Source organism: Lytechinus variegatus, chromosome 16 (genome assembly GCF_018143015.1).
Source record: "Lytechinus variegatus isolate NC3 chromosome 16, Lvar_3.0, whole genome shotgun sequence".
Taxonomy (NCBI): Eukaryota; Metazoa; Echinodermata; class Echinoidea; order Temnopleuroida; family Toxopneustidae; genus Lytechinus; species Lytechinus variegatus.
Genome location: NC_054755.1, coordinates 30,013,240 through 30,029,763, shown reverse-complemented (window position 1 = coordinate 30,029,763; position 16,524 = coordinate 30,013,240). Strand labels below are relative to the sequence as shown.

Here is a 16,524-nt window from a genome sequence, read left to right as displayed (position 1 = left end):
TTTTTCGAGGGAGAAAAACGAACGAACTGAAAAATTATATAACCAACATTTTGAGAGCGCGAAGTCTGAGCTTAATTTATTTTTGATAGAGGCTTGGGGAGAGTTTCATCAACAATTTTGTCAGTCAAGTTTCAGATCTGACATCTTTCCTAGATTTGATTGGCTGAGAGGCACTGCTACTATGGTAACTGTCGGATAAACGAGATTTTTCGGATATGACACGTCCGACAAGTCCATTCATGAAACGCTCCCTAGCAGAAAACGGGACGTTTTAAGCACCATTTGAACTGATGACGAAGATAAGTATCAGGCGTGGATCCAGGAGGGGGCCGAGCCGGCCCCCGCCCCCCCCCCCCTATTTCTTGGCAACCTGCAGAAAAAAGTGTACTCTTTGATAGGAACTACGAAAAACAGGAAGGAAAGTAAGAAAGAGTTATTCCATGATGTGTAATTTACAGCCTCGTAACGACCGGCCCGACCCCGAAAGGAAACACGCAAAAGGTGAGGGGAAGAATTGGAAAATAGACTTTATATAAAAAATTTCGCTCGCGCTTCGCGCTCGCATTGCCTGTATATAACGAATCCCATTCAAGAAGATTAAATGACACTTAATATATCCAGTTCTGAATCAATTTGCACACAGTATTTTAGCTCGCACAACGAGCATTTATTATTTTGTTTAATTGATTTACACAAATTGTATCAAAATTTTCAGCTCGCGCTGCACGCTCGCATTGTTTGATTTGTGAGATACCTGTCCTCTTTGGAAATCCTTTCCAAAATTTGTCAAAATGCTCCTTTATTATGTCAGTATATAAAAAAAATTAAGCTCGTGCTTCGCGCTCGCATTTAATTGTTTGAGACACATAGCTTGTTCTTTATTTAAATAAAAACGCGCTTAGACTGTCCAGTTTTCAGGTCGGAATATCAAAAATGTTGAGCTTGCGCTTCGCACTCTCATTATTCAATTGGTGATACTTGTATCCTCTTCATTAATCACTCAAAACATGCCCCCCCCCCGCTTCCGCCGCCTATGATAGTATATCATTGACAAAAATGCGAGCGCAAAGCGGGATCCAGTAATTTTCTTCGATACTGACCTAAAAAAAATAGAGAAGACCTACATAATATAAGCAGATTTTGTATTCATTATCAGGAAACATAATCCCATAAGACAACTGAGAGTGCGATGCGATAAAATGAACAAAAGAGGGTTTAACTACCGGTACTTTAATTGTATAAATTACGATATGTACAATGTCACAAAGCAAAAAAAAAAAATGCATGCGTGGAGAGCAAGCTGAATTCGTTTGATATACAGTACCTGAAATAATAAATTTTAAGCACTATAATCGCAAATGTGATGCGTATGCCACTGTATGAATAAAAAAAGGATTTTTTAATTTCTTTTTTAGGTCTGTTAATTTTATACAAAAAATCATGAATACGTTAGGGCTTATACGTAGGCCTATCTCACAAAACTGGAGGGGGGATGCGAGTGCGATGCGCAGTTTTTAATTTAGGAAAATGGGGCATTTCAACCGCTGTTTTACAATCACAAACAGAATGTGTTTTTTTTTTAATTGCGAAACGCGGATTAGAATATTTCTTTCTATAATGACTTGAAAATGAAACATTCAAGGGATAGTTTTATAATTCCCCCTTCTTTCATTTTCTTTACTTTTCTTCCTCTTCTTTTCTTCATCACTTCCCACTAGCGTACCTACAGGGGGGGGGGGGGGCAGTCTGCCCTTCTGACGACTCACAACCCATACAAATAACGTATCCCTCCCCCCACGAGCTTGAAGCTTTTTTTTCGCTTGTCAAGTTTTTGGGCGGACGATTTTGCCCCCCCCCTGTGAAAAACCCTAGGTACGCCACTGTCACTTTCTTTTCCATTCTTCTTTTTTTCAGTTTCTCCCTTTATCCCATATTTGTGCCGCTACTAAAGTTTTTTTTTTTTTTTTTGATTGATTGATTGATTGCATTTATTCTTTTTCATTCCAAATTTAACAAAAGTTACAATGTAAAGCATAACACAAAAATATCATATACAGAAATGAAAAAAGGGAACCCACTGGAAAGCAAAGCTTGTTAGTATGGGTTCCCTGCAATAAATAGTTAAAGTATATCTTTGAGGAATACCAGTGTGGTCAAGCTTTTTATGTTTACTAACTAAGTTACAATTAACAGAAAAAATGTTATACCGTGCCCCTGCTGTATAAATAAAAAAAAACCTAAGTTCGGGAGTGTTTGAAAAGACAATTACTTGGACAAGAGAGGACGAATACTAAAAACAAAAAAAAGACAAAAACAAAAACGGCACACACAAAAACAAAACAGAACAGGACAAGACAGCAAAAAAAAAAAAAAAGGAAAAGAAACAAAATGGCACACACACACACAAACAAAAACAAAACAGAACAGGACAAGACAGCAAAAAAAAAGGAAAAGAAACATAACAAAACACAGTTAGGGGCAACGGCCCTGTGCCTCTGCATGGACTAGCCGTTACGTTCTTCCATTTAGGTAAAGGGTCAAAATTATTTTTCCTTTTTGAAGAAGAAGAAGAAAAAAAAACCCACCTAATTTTCTTTCCATTTCACACTCTCTCCTTTCCTGTCACTCGTTTTCCTTTTTTTTTTCTTCCTCTATTTTTTCTTTATTATTTTCCCCCTTCTCCTCCCTTTGAAAGCACCCCATCGAAGGTCTGCCAAAATTTCTGAACCCCCTTTTCGAGGGCTTTTCGTTGGCTTTTTATGCCTTGGGGACCCCCTTAAATCCGGAACACTGCTCAATGTACCCCCTATCTCAGGTGAGCTCTCATTCCAACAAAAGGTCCGTACTTTACTTTTTTTAATGAAATAATCCTGAATGAGCTTTCAAAACTAGAATTTGATCCCGGGATTCGATCAATTTTTCTATGTTATTCAAGATATTTTATAACCCCCTTTAAATTTCCCAGGAGTCCAAAGAGGGAGATGAAAAAAACCCACCCCTTTTTCCAAGAAATCTCCGGGTGAAAATACAAATACACCCCCTGTTTTACAATTCGAGGGCCGGACTTGTCCCGCTAAAAGATACCCCTTTACCGGATATTTTGGGAACACGCATACATGTGGTCCTTCCGACCCGGGGGCGGGAGGGGGGGGGGCACTATATAGGGTTTGCGTAGAAGGGTGATCGCCAGTCTTATAATAGTAGATGGGGTTCGCCAGTCATAGTAGATGGGGTCGACATATAGGCCTAGTTAGTATATATTTAGTTAGGGTTTGTCAGTCATAATAGAGGATGAGGGTCACACAAGTCATAAAACATGTAAAAGTAGAAGGCGTAATCGCCAGTCTTAATAGAACTTAGAAGATGGGGTTCGCCCATAGAGATATACATCTCTATGGGTTCGCCCCATTTGACAATCCACTAAAAAAAAAAAAAAAAAAGATCCTCGCACATTTACATTACGAATTTTTTTAATGCCTCTCAAAAGCCCCCCCCCCCCCCGCCTCCTGGGTCCGCCAGTGCCTTTCGCATCCTTTTTGCTTTGTCGTTCCCTTTCCCCTTTTTCTCATCAGCAGCTCCCCGTAGGCCTATAGTACCATCCACCGCACCGCCGCAATGCTAGCTCGGCCTGCGCTTCCGCATCGATCATAGCGCATTCAAATTCGGGGATGCTTTTTGCCTTGGCATCAAGAAGGAAATATCCAACGTTCAACTGTTGCTTATTCCATGTTTTAAAGGTAACATAAGAATAGAAATTGGCTAGAGCGCCCGGTATATAATTTATGTATAATTTTAACTCACTAAAGCCTTATAGTCACTTGTTTTGTTATTTTTGTTACAATGTAGTTGGCCTTGGTCCCATGTGTGTAATTTAGTGTAGGCCTAGTAGACCGAGGCATATAAAGTCTGATGCTGCGGCCTGTGCACAAGCGTGTGAATGAATTTGACTTTGAGAGAGTAATGGTGATGCCCTTAAGTTGATTATTTCATTGTCAAAACAAGTCTTAACATGCTTAAGATGGGCTTGGTTGGCTGCGATCCAGGACCAGGTCTGTAATTTGAAGCTTTTTTTTTTTTAGACTTTTGTTTAATCTTGAACTTTGTCTTTGAAGTTGACTTGAAGTTTCTGATTTTCAGTTTTTCACCCATTCAATGAACCTTGTTCTTTGTGTGTACTCAATGTGTGGCAAAATAAGGATGGCAATGTTTGGCTTATTTTTCTTTTTCTTTGGAACATATGCTTGATTGTTTAACACTCAGATTTCATTACAGCTAACCATCATACACTTGGCTCAAGTAAATTTGATTCTTTTAATTATTTTTTATTATATAGAGATTGAAAAATGAACATTTTCTTGACATTACTTTCCACCAATAGACATATTACTTGCCACACAAAAATATGCCTAAAATATAAGTTTTGGAGTGCTTTAGGGGCCGATTGAAAGGAAGTGTCTTTGTGGCACCCATTTCTTATGATGCGCCATGTGAAACGTATTTTAACTAAAAATACTTGCAAACATTTCATTCATCTGTTAATAAACAAAATCTTTGTTTATTAAATGATTCGATATATCATTTGTTTATCATACATTTCAGAAATATCCCGCATACAGCACATTAGGGCTGGGACTAAAACCCGGGTACCCGGGTCCCGCCCGGAAGCGTCGGGTACCCGGGTAGAAAAATCAATACCCGATACCCGAAAATTGCTCACCAGTATAACGTACATTTGATTTGTATTGCGTAGTGTAAGACATGATTGTAAACTCATCACAAAAGTACACAAGTCTCATTCTGAATCTCACCAATTACCCTCGAAATATCCTTAATAAATATATTAGTTTTTCAAGTGATGATGATGTGACTGAGATCGTTCAATCGTCGCCATGTTTCTTTTGCAGCGCAGTGACGTCATCCAGCCACTGCGACGCAAGCCAATTTATGAATGAAAATATAGTAAGCATGCGCATTGCAATCCTCAGCCCCACGCAGTATTCCGTCAAAAAAAGTCTGCAATACTGTGTCACCTCGTACCAAAATCGACCTAGAATTCCACTTTCGTTTATTTCATATGAATTATGAAAGGTATTCTCTGAGGATCTGTGTTCTCACCGATACCACACAAGTAAGCAAATTTTATTACTTCTTGCTTTTCTGTCAAAATCTTACGAAGTAGCGTCGATGTTGCATCGTCTTTGTGAGTTTGTAGAATCTATCGCTACGTGAACAAAGTCAATTGATTTCCGGGTTTCGGAGCATACGAGGCGCCAGCCAATCACGTTCTTGATACCATTTTCAGTTTATCATAAACCGAAAATGGTAACACGATCGTGATTGGCTGGCGCATTCGACGCTCCGAAACCCGGAAATCAATTGATTTTGTTCACGGAGCGATAGATTCTAGAAATTTACGAACACGATGTAATATCGACGCTACTTCGTAAGATTTTGACGGAAAAGCAAGAAGTAATAAAAATTTGCTTACCAGTGCAGTATCGGTGGGAAAACAGATCCTCTGAGAATACCTTTTATATTTCATATAAAATATAGAAAAGTGGATTTCTAGGCCGATTTTGGTACGAGGTGACGGAGTATTGCAGACTTGTTTTGACGGAATACTGCGTTGGGCTGAGGCTTGCAATGCGCATGCTTACTATATTTTCATTCATAAATTGGCTTGCATCGCATTGGCTTGATGACGTCACCTATGGGGTTTCCACCAGTCATATTTCGAGCGACATGATTTTCGGGTACCCGGGTACCCGCCCGAAAATTACCACGGGTACCCGAAAAGAAAAAAACCCGAAAGTCCCAGGCCTATAGGCAGCACATCATAAAAGACGGGCAACACAAAAGATGGTCCTTGGAAAGACCCTTTCCATTTTCGTGCAATCGGCCCTTGGTGAATAAAAAAATTATTCCCAAATTACTAATGAAAAATAAATTGCAACTGTATGGAAATTAGTATTTTCTGTCACATAAGTGTTATTTGAATGATATTTTTATGATTTTAAAGTACCGGGTATGTGTTGTGTATTGCATTGGCATACTATATGCATAGTCCTACCTGTAGATTCCCCACAGGCAGGATGGTTGCAGTGAGCAAGTGAAGACATTCCTCCCTGTTTCTTTAGATTGTAATTTTCAACATATATTGACATATATTAGATTGACTGTCTTGTGTGTCCTCACTGGAAAGAATCAATATGAACTCTGATGGTGGAATGCAAGTCTTTGCTGATAAAGAATCTTGAAAATACACAAATGTTGGATATGATATGAGGATAAGCTCAAAGCAATAAAGACTTAATCCTAAAATTTACAAGACCAGATAAAGACTTTTAATTGAAAGTCAGAGGTTTGGCACCGTCAGTTATCATTTTTGAAAAACGATGAGGGGCCAGGAAAATCTTCAGTAGGACTAATATGCTTTTGATGTTTGTGGGTTTTTTCCCGTTCAAATCAACTTGCCATTGTGGTGGACTTTACCTCAAAAGGACCCCTTGACTCACATACAGCTTAGTTTAAATTTAAAATAACAAATGTCTCAAAATATCTGTGAATGAATTAGTAACTTGTGAATGTAGTTATTGAATTAGTATTAAATGCCAAACTTTGTAACTTTTCTTCCAGGCTTTCTACGACTCTTCTCAATTCCTCACAAACAGCAAAGATGGCCACTTTAAGGCGCTACTTGAATCAATTTGCAAATCGGTTTTGCATCACCACCTCACAGCAATTAACCTGGCTTGCCGTTTTGTCATCATTGTGTCTCTTTGTGTATTATCAGCTTTACCTTCACTTCACTACAAATCACCTTGAGGTAATTCCCCCCCCCTGATAAAAGGAGTTTAAAGGTTAAATGTAATCTTAAACTACTTGATTTTCTTGATTTTTCAGAGCTAAAGAAATCTCGGAATATGTTTTTTAATTCGATTTTTAAGATAATTTTCATACCTACCTACACCAAGAGAATTTCAATATATATGTTCATATATGTTCACCAATATATGCAAATTCTGTCTATAATTTTCATAATTCAAATTTTTCTATCTCTTCTTAGAAGGTTTTTTTCCTGAAAAAACTTGCTCTTTATCAAGGAATTTTTAAACTTACGCACATTTTACAGATAGTGGTATACATGTATATAAAGTCGATCCCTTCCCTTGCATGTGAACAATCATATCCCCTGATTAACGCATGTCTGTAATAAGACACATTCTTCATGATACTTCTGTACACTCTCCTCCATCTCTTGCTAGAGTGAATATTTTGTTGACGCTACCAAGTGTCCGGCCTGCTTCGGAACAACCCTCTGCAAGCGTTTCAGTCGAGGAGAGTTCCGTTTCCATTCATACTCCTCCATCCGCATCCTCGATTTCGTCAATGTCAAGAACGTCTACTTCGCTACCTACCTCGATCAGAAACCAGTCGTCTTGAAGAAGCTCGGACACACCTCCGAACACAACCAGTTTGACCGAGACCTCTGTACCAACGCGGAAAGTGGCCTTCTCGGATGCGACGTCTCGCAGCAGATTTACAAGTCTAAGCTCTCAGATATCATGTATGCAGATCGGCTCGAAGAGAAGGATGTCATGGGACTATCTGATTTGGTTAGGTGTCCGTCCAGGAGGCTTTTAGACAGGATTTGGGATACATTTGGAGAGAGGCAGTTCGATCATTCTTTGGCTAGAGATAACAAATTGATGTTGGCCACAACCATAGCCTTCAACCCAGAGCCACTCATTTATCAGGTAAATTGGTGAATAGCCGCTTTGTGTAGTACCACTTTTTAATGCCTATTTACTTTCTTCCCAAGTTGTGTATTTCCATGTTTGTCTAAAACTCTAGCTCTTAGCTCTAGCAGCACATTCATTCAAGCTCAAATTCATTTATTCTACATCTCTCAAGTATCAATGACAAAACGTATCAAAAGGTAAATAGTAAATCAAGATATATACATACCCATTTTACAAAAATATGTAAGTGATGATGAGGATATTTAGGGAGTACCAAAATGCCATAAAAACCTTTCACCACTACACCCTTTGTTAACATTTACACCTAAATTTAGGAAAAACATGCATTTGAATCAAATAAATCCATTGTGCTAATTTTTTTTAATCTGATACATGTACTAGAATATGTTGTCATTCCCCTTTTACTGCTTGAAATCGATTCCTTTTAAAGGGGAATGAAACCTTTGGAACAAATAGGCTTGTGTAGAAACAGAAAAATCAAAGAATAAGAATAAAGAAAGTTTGAGAAAAATCAGACAAATAGTGAGAAAGTTATGAGCATTTGAATATTGCTATCACTAATGCTATGGAGATCCTCACATTGGCAATGCGACAAGGATGTGTGATGTCACTGATGAACAACTTTCCCTTTGGTGGACTATAAAATACCCTCAAAATGTCTCTTTTTGCTTTTTCTTATGATGATACAAACTCTTTATCCATGATGTATTCTTAAAAGATATGTATTACATGCCCTCATGTAGAAAGAACACATGATTTATGGATAGATGTGATAAAAGAGGCAATTCAAGTGAAATATATACTAAAGTAATGGGGAGAGTTGTTCACAAGTGACATCACACATCTTTGTTGCATTGCCAGTTTGCTATCTCCATAGCATTAGTGATCGCAATATTCAAATGCTCATAACTTTCTCATTATTTGTCTGATTTTTCTCAAACTTTTGTTGATCTGTTTCTTTGATTTTTGGGTTTTCACACAAGCTATCTTGTTCCAATGGTTTCATTCTCCTTTAACATTCCCTCTTTTTTAGGCTTTTCCAAACCGGAAAGGCTGGCCATTTCCAGTGTACATGGGTGCATGTGGGAGGTTTACTGTTCAGGAATACAGCGGGCATACTCTGAGCTACTTCTACAAATTTAACTTCAACGTCAGAGCTGCACTAGCCATTCAGGTAGGTCAATTATGTTTTTTTTTGGCTCATTTGATGATGTCATAAATTTGTGCTGTTCCCCCCCCCCCAAAAAGAAAATGAATTGCAAAGTATAAAAACTACACAAAATATATTGTGGAAGGTACTTCTTGCTGGGCTGCATTCAATTCTGTAATGATTGTTATTCTTGTTGTTGTCGTGATTGCTACTTTTGAAATCAAAATAAGCTGTACAGTTTTGTTATAAAGTCTTGGGATTTTAACAAAATATATATTAGAGAAACATTTTACTTGTAGATATTAAAATTTGTAATGAATTTGTAATGAGACAGTAATATCAAACCATTTAATTATTAAAAAAAGAAAAAGATGGGTTTAAATTTTTTCATCAACTCATTAACTTTAATAAAAAGTCACTTTTGAAACACTTATCAAGATACTTGAATTGTATTGATTACAATTTCTACAGTTGTTACTCTTACAAATTTAATATGAAATGTAGAGATTGTGGTGTCACTGTTATGCCCAAGCTCTGATACATATGGGATAATTTTAGTCATGAATATTGAGATATAGGTGATAATATAAGAACTGAACGATTTTTATGTTGAAAATAAGAACTTGCTGATCAAATGTCGCAATTCTGAATGATAAATTATTAATTTGATATGTTGTTTTTCTAACCATTGATACACAAAATTTCTCAACTGATTTTTAATGCTGTCGGAACTTGAATTCATCCTCAGGCATTGAAGATAGCAGAACAACTATCTGAGAACAGAGAAGAGTTTGCTCTGTATCTCACCGACGTCTCGGAAGACAACCTAGCAGTCAACAGCAATGGAGAGGTTCTAGTGATTGATGCTGAAAACATCATTGTAGTGGACAGGAAGAAGATAAAAGAAGGTGAGACAGAGATTTGAAGTGATGATGACGGTGATGATGATGAATGATGGTGATGATGATGATGATGATGTTAATGGTGGTGATTATGATGATGATGATGGTGATGATGATGATGATAGTGATGATGATGGTGATGATGATGCTGATGCTGATGATAGTGATGATGATGATGGTTATGAAGATGATAATCATGGTCATGATGCTGCTGCTGATGATGATGATGAAGATGATGATGGAGATGATAAAGATGATGATGGAGATGATGGTGATGATGATTCTGATGAGGATGATGATGATGATGATGAAGATGATGATAGTGATGATGATGTAATGATGCTGATGATGGATATGAAGATGATGACGATGATGATGGTGGTGATTATTATTGTGATGATGGTGATGATGAGGGTGATGAAAAAGCTGATTGTGGAGTGGGTCTTGCACTTGGTGAAATACCGAAAACATCATATTACTGGGACATTAGATTTGAAGCGATGGTGATCATGAAGCTGGTGATGATGATGATAATAAAGATTACAATGAAGAAGATGGTGGTAATTATCATGGTGATAATGGTGATAATAGTGATGTTGAAGGTGAAGATGATGACGATGATGGTGGTGGTGTTGTTGGTGGTGATGATGTTGAGGGTGATGAGACGGCAATTATGATGATTGTGGAGAGGGTCTAGCACTTGATGAATACTGAAAAGATTATTGTAATGGGACATGAGATTTGAAGTGATGATGATGGTGGTGATGATGATGATGATTATGATGATGATTAAATGGTAAAAATGGTGATGATGATTATGGTGAAGATGATCATAGTGATATTAGTCATGTTGATGGTGATGGCGATGATAATGGTGGTGACTATAGTGATAAAAATGTAAACCAATCGATCAGAGTGCCCGAAAGAATGCATTATGATAATCAAATATCCCTCTTTTTCCCCTTCAGATGCTAAACCAGGTTGGGATGTGAAGCACCAGTCTGAACATTCTGGATGTGGAAGTAGAAGAGAATGTATCATGTTCTCACATACAGATCTATGTAATCATTACTACAGTGATCATAACTACTATGCAGTGTGTCAAGGGCTATTCAGTAAGTATCTTTTACTCAATCTGAACACACTTACTACAAAGCTCAACCAATATTTTACATTCATTTTGGAAAAGGTAACAAAAATTTGAAAAATGGACAAGCAATTTACAGTTGAAGGCTGCTATTTACATGCAATGGCCACTTGTCTATGAAACCTTCATTTTTGATCCTCTTGAATATGTGGATGAAAGGAAACCTGGCTATAAGAATACCTTCTATTTAAGGACTACTTCAAAGCCCTCATTACCTACATGCATATAGACTAACATTACTTTCCTGGTTGGTGTTTCATAAAGCTGTTAATAGTAAGATACGAGCGACTTTACAAATGACTTGTGATCCCTTCTTAGGAACTTCATCAACACCAATGAAAAAATCATGCTTAAATGATGCATACTAATGCATATGATGAAAAAAGACAATGTGTTGCCTTAGGTATTAAGGTATTAAACTAAAATAAAAATGAAATTGTCATATTGATGAAAATTGATACTTGATGGGGCATTCCCTTTGGCAGCTTGTACAGGAATCTGTACCCATAGAAGTGGTATGTGCAGAGCAAAATTATACATTTGTCTTGATTTGCCATCATCCATTCAGCGAATTGCCACAAACCTTTGTGTTACGGATCACTGAACACTCGTGGCCAATATTTTATTCTTTCTCTTTCCATCCAGGTAAAGATTCAAAGTACGGTGATGGAGGTCTCTTACACAGCGTGCCCTCTGACCTCTCGCCTTACATGAGGGCAAAGGTCAAAGATCAGATCTCGGAATGTCGCAGCCCCAGCACACAGGAGGGAAGATACCTTGCCGTGAAGCAGCTTAAAGCAACCCTGATGAAGCTGATTACATAACACCAGCTGCAATAAGAATTCAGCAAGATGTGATGATTCTTGTAAATGTCAGTCACTGGAATAATACACTGTAAGTTCATGGTAACATCACATGAGGTTTTCCAGGGGAGTGTTTCATGAGAAGTTTTTTTCCAGTGATTTTCACTGAATAATTAGCTCTCAGCCAAACAGATGCAAGGCTTTGTAGTAGCTTATAACAATAATCAGTGAAAACCACTGACTATTTGTTCAGTGAAATGCTCCCCTGAAAAGGACTGTGATGTTAAAGAATGAGAGAGAGAGACAGATGGATTGAAAAGTAGGTTAAGAGAGTGCACTGTTCCATGATATAAAGCTATATTAACTATTCAAAGAAAAGAGAAGAGAAGAGTGATATTTTTTGTCTGAAATTGCCACTTTGGGCATTTTTTTCATGTGTGCCTTGTCATTACTCTCTTCTTTTTTTTTCTTGAGGACCTCTTTTATCTCTTTCTGCTAATTGTAAGCCTCCTTTGTTTTTTTTTATAATATTGATATCTCTCTCTATCTCTCATTCTCTCTTTAAAGCCCATACTGGATGGAATATGTGCTACCTGAAAAAAAAAACTATTTCAAGTATTGATTAACCATTTTTTTTTGTATTACTCTGCTTGTACCAAAGAAATTCAGCTGAACACATGTAAAAGCTTTTGATATCAAGAAATTTATATGAACACAATTTTCAGTGCCATTAAGCCTTTGCAGTGTTCCTTTGCAATGTTTTGATCTACTACATGGAGCTTATTTAAAAGGGAATGAATCCTTTGGAACATGTGGGCTTGTGTGGAAACAGGGAAATCAAAGAAGAAGAACAAAGAAAGTTTGAGAAAAATCAGACAAATAATGAGAAAATCATGAGAATTTGAATATTGCGACCACTAAATGCTATGGAGATCCTCCGGTTGGCAATACAACAAAGATGTGTAATGTCACATGTGAACAACTTTCCCTTGGATGGACTATAAAATACCCCCAAAATGTGTCTTTTTGCTCTTTCTTATGGTGATACAAACTCTTTATCCATAAATTTATTCGTTGAAAATATGTATTACATGCCCTCCTATAGAAAGAATACATGATCTACTGATAGATGTGATAAGAGGCAGTTTAAGTGAAATATATACTAGAGTTGTTCACAAGTTACCTCACACATCTTTGTCGCATTGCCAATGGGAGGGTTTCCATAGCATTAGTGATAGAAATATTCAAATGCTCATAACTTTCTCGTTATTTGTCCAATTTTGCTCAAACTTTCGTTGATCTGTTCCTTTGATTTTTCTGTTTTTACACAAGCTTTCTTGTTCCAAAGTTTTTCCTTAATGTGTATTGATGCACACAAGAAACACGAATGAAGTTATTTTGTGCATAGATTGACTCTATTTTTTTTATAGGCAATCATGTGATATAAGAACAGCAATGTAGTTTTAATGAAGTGCATTTAAGTTATTTATCATAGGTATATGTAAACAGCTCCTAAAAATTTGTGAACAACTCAAAGGCTACCATGATGCAGTGCATTGTGATTCATGTGTATTGAAATAATTGCAATTTAGCTTTTTTAAAACTTATTTATTTGATATACCACTCTGCTCATTCATGATATTCATTGTTCATTAAATTATTAAATTTGCAATAAGTATCTTATTTGTTTATTAATGAAAAAATATTGGACAAGCTGTTATATTGGACAATTATTTATATTCATCTCCCATTAAACTTTATTTAACCCACCAAATGTAAATATAAATTTTTCAAAATAACTTAGCCCCAATCTTGTATATATAGATTTTGACAATGTAATATCTTGAAATGTATCACTATTTATGCATTTTTTAATTATCAAGATTTCAAATTTGTATTTCGATTATGATCAGTACTACAGAAAACCATGTAATTTGAATGAATGTGCAATGAAATTGATTCCAATGATTTATTTTTGTACTTGAGAAAATGATATGATTCTACGCAAATTTCAAGTAATGAATGATAATCTTAGTATTAAAGTTATGCCAGATGTAGATAAAAGTTAATAGAGGGGAATCCAATCTTGGAAATAAATGATATGTGTGGAAAAATAAACAGGTTGGTGAAAATTTGAAAGAAATTGGACGAAAATAAGAAAGATGTGGCTGTTTAAAAAAAATGTGATCATGTAGATTATGAAACAATATAATGACAATACTTGTACAGTTAATATGAAACCCAGATAGGTATTGTTGCAATTAATACAAATTCATAAACTGAATTATAAATTTCTTGTCACTTTTTTGATATCTGATTCCTACTTTCTGATATTTGCTTCTTTAATTTTTTTTGTAAAAATTAAGTTATCAATTTGAGTTGGGATCTCCTTAATTAAAAGGAAATGTTAGTTTTGATATCATTGTAGATTATGTGCCTTTAGAAACAGGAGGAGGTGATGAAGTTTCCTTTGTACATGCAGATGGACCAAGTAAATGCCTTATATCGAGTGAAGTCAGTGGACCATGTACTTCATGGCTCCCCCCCCAAAAAAGCAATTTTAACCTTCACATATAACAAAAATGTGTTTTGTTTTTTGATATGCATTTGAAAACAATGTTTTGATGTGCTAAATGCTCAATAAATCTGGCATCACTAAACTGTAATAATTGATGTCAGGTTGACCTTGCTATTAAGTACCAGTTTTTGTTGTGTCGGTGCAAGAACGCCCTTAGCAAAATATTTTCGCGCATTCCATTGGTAACGAAATGCCTTTATGTGTGCTGCGAAGAGCATTATTGCACACTTGTGATGCACAAAAGTGTGGTTTTGAGGGCTTTCTTGCACCAACACAACAATTTGTTTTAATATTATGTTGGTTTTCTCACTTCTGGGCATCTACTAGAAATTACAGCTTATCTGTAGAGTATTTAATGCCTTGAAAAGTAGATTTGCCATATTTTGTCTTCTTTTGTATTTATAACTAATGTCTGTATATTTCACTGTTAGAATTCTAGTGGACACCTGTCTTATCTTTTTGAGGAAAATGTCCGGATATAAGAATCAATAAGGCAGAAATCATATGTAATTTTGCCTCTATATGCCATTTTTTTTAAAGAGGTAATGGCTTAAACCTGTATTGATACTTTGAATTCAATGATTGATTCATAGAGCCTGTTGTTGCCATCAAAGCTTTTCTGATAATTTCCTCAACTTTCTTTTCCTTATTATGTTTGGACAGAAGAGTAGATTTGCATGAGTGCAAGATAGGATCTGAAATAGATGCTTTAGACCACTAAAAGGGAAATACTGATGTTGCCAATTTCAAGAATGGAGCTGATCAGGTTTCAATTAATTCATTGTACAGATAAGTCTATAGTGCAATGTTCTGTTACATTTCAGCAATGAGTAAGTTGAACTACAAAGTCAACTTATCTTGAATTTTTGCATGATTGTTGTCAATATAACTTTGATGGATTAATAATACCGTCCAAACAACTTATTTATTGATATTATTTATAATGATTCAATTTCATGTTATTGCAATTTTCCGGACGAATGAATTGTTCAAACTGATTTGAGAGGATCAGCATTTAAGATTTTGTAGTAAACAGATAGAAATTGTATGTATTTGTCTTGTTCCTCCTGTGCCTCTAAATTAGGTTAATAGAGAGAGAGAGTGAGATGGGGGAGGGGGGTGAGACAGAAAGAAAGCAGATAGAGAGGGGGGGGGGGGGTGAGACAGAGAAAGGAAGATAGAGAGAGGGGGGGGGGGGAGACAGAGAAAGGAAGATAGAGAGAGAGGGGGGTGAGACAGAGAAAGGAAGATAGAGAGAGAGGGGGTGAGACAGAGAGGAGAGAAAGATAGAGAGGGGGTGAGGGAGAGAATCAGGGAGTGAGAGGGGAAGGGGGATAGAATGAAAGACAGAGAGAGGGGTAGAGGAGGGGAGGGTGAAAGAAGGAAAGGGGTGAAATAGAGAAAAAGGAGATGGGGCTATAACCTTGGATATTAGAGAGGGGGAGAGGAAGGGGAAATGGGGGAAGAACATTGGCGGCGGAAGCCAAAAATTTCAGGAGGGGACAACCAAAAAATTTTGACAAGCAAAAAAAAAAAAGGTTCTCCACCCAAAAATTTTAGGGGGGACGTAGTAAAAAAAAATTGACAAGCAAAAAAAAAAAAAAAAAAAAAAAAAAAAAAAAAAAAACAAAGGTCATCAACAACAAATTTAGGGGGGGGACCGTCCCCCCCTCCTCAAATTTAGGGGGGGACATGTCCCCCCCGCTTCCGCCGCCTATGGGGAAGAATGAAAAACGGAGAGGGGGGGGACGTACATAGACCTGGGATGCAGACAAAGACTGACATTTATCTGGCTGCATACGATTAAAACATTAACTTTGACCCTGTCATAAAATTTCTTTTGAAGTGCTAAATAAGATGCAATGATATTTGTACGGTGTATGATTTAGTGGAAGTAAAAAGGGAGAGGGGACATGTAGATAAAGACTGACGTTTATCTAACTAGCTAAGATCATTCAAACATTAACATATGACCTGTCAAAATGAGATGCAAATGGATATTTTTATGATATTTTGTCAAAATGCATAAGACCACATTTTTAAAGCATTTTGCAATGACTCAATTTTTTTTTCAGTTGAGAATTTTCAGTGTACCTTCTCTAACTTCAGCTAGTGTGATTGGAAGTCAACCCCCAAAATAAATTGATTTCAACAAATCAAAGAAAATAAAAGATGACAACT

The 16,524-nt window shown here is 36.6% G+C and overlaps 1 protein-coding gene across 1 annotated transcript; it reads left to right on the top strand.

The window, feature by feature from the left end:
• Positions 1 to 6,209: 6,209 nt before the first annotated feature.
• Positions 6,210 to 12,654, top strand: LOC121429535 (divergent protein kinase domain 2A-like). The gene is made up of 7 exons (XM_041626594.1): positions 6,210 to 6,229; positions 6,637 to 6,826; positions 7,266 to 7,757; positions 8,797 to 8,937; positions 9,662 to 9,821; positions 10,784 to 10,930; positions 11,608 to 12,654. Exons 1-7 carry the CDS (start codon positions 6,210 to 6,212, stop codon positions 11,784 to 11,786), a joined length of 1,329 nt encoding a protein of 442 aa, XP_041482528.1. The 3' UTR covers positions 11,787 to 12,654.
• Positions 12,655 to 16,524: the final 3,870 nt, after the last annotated feature.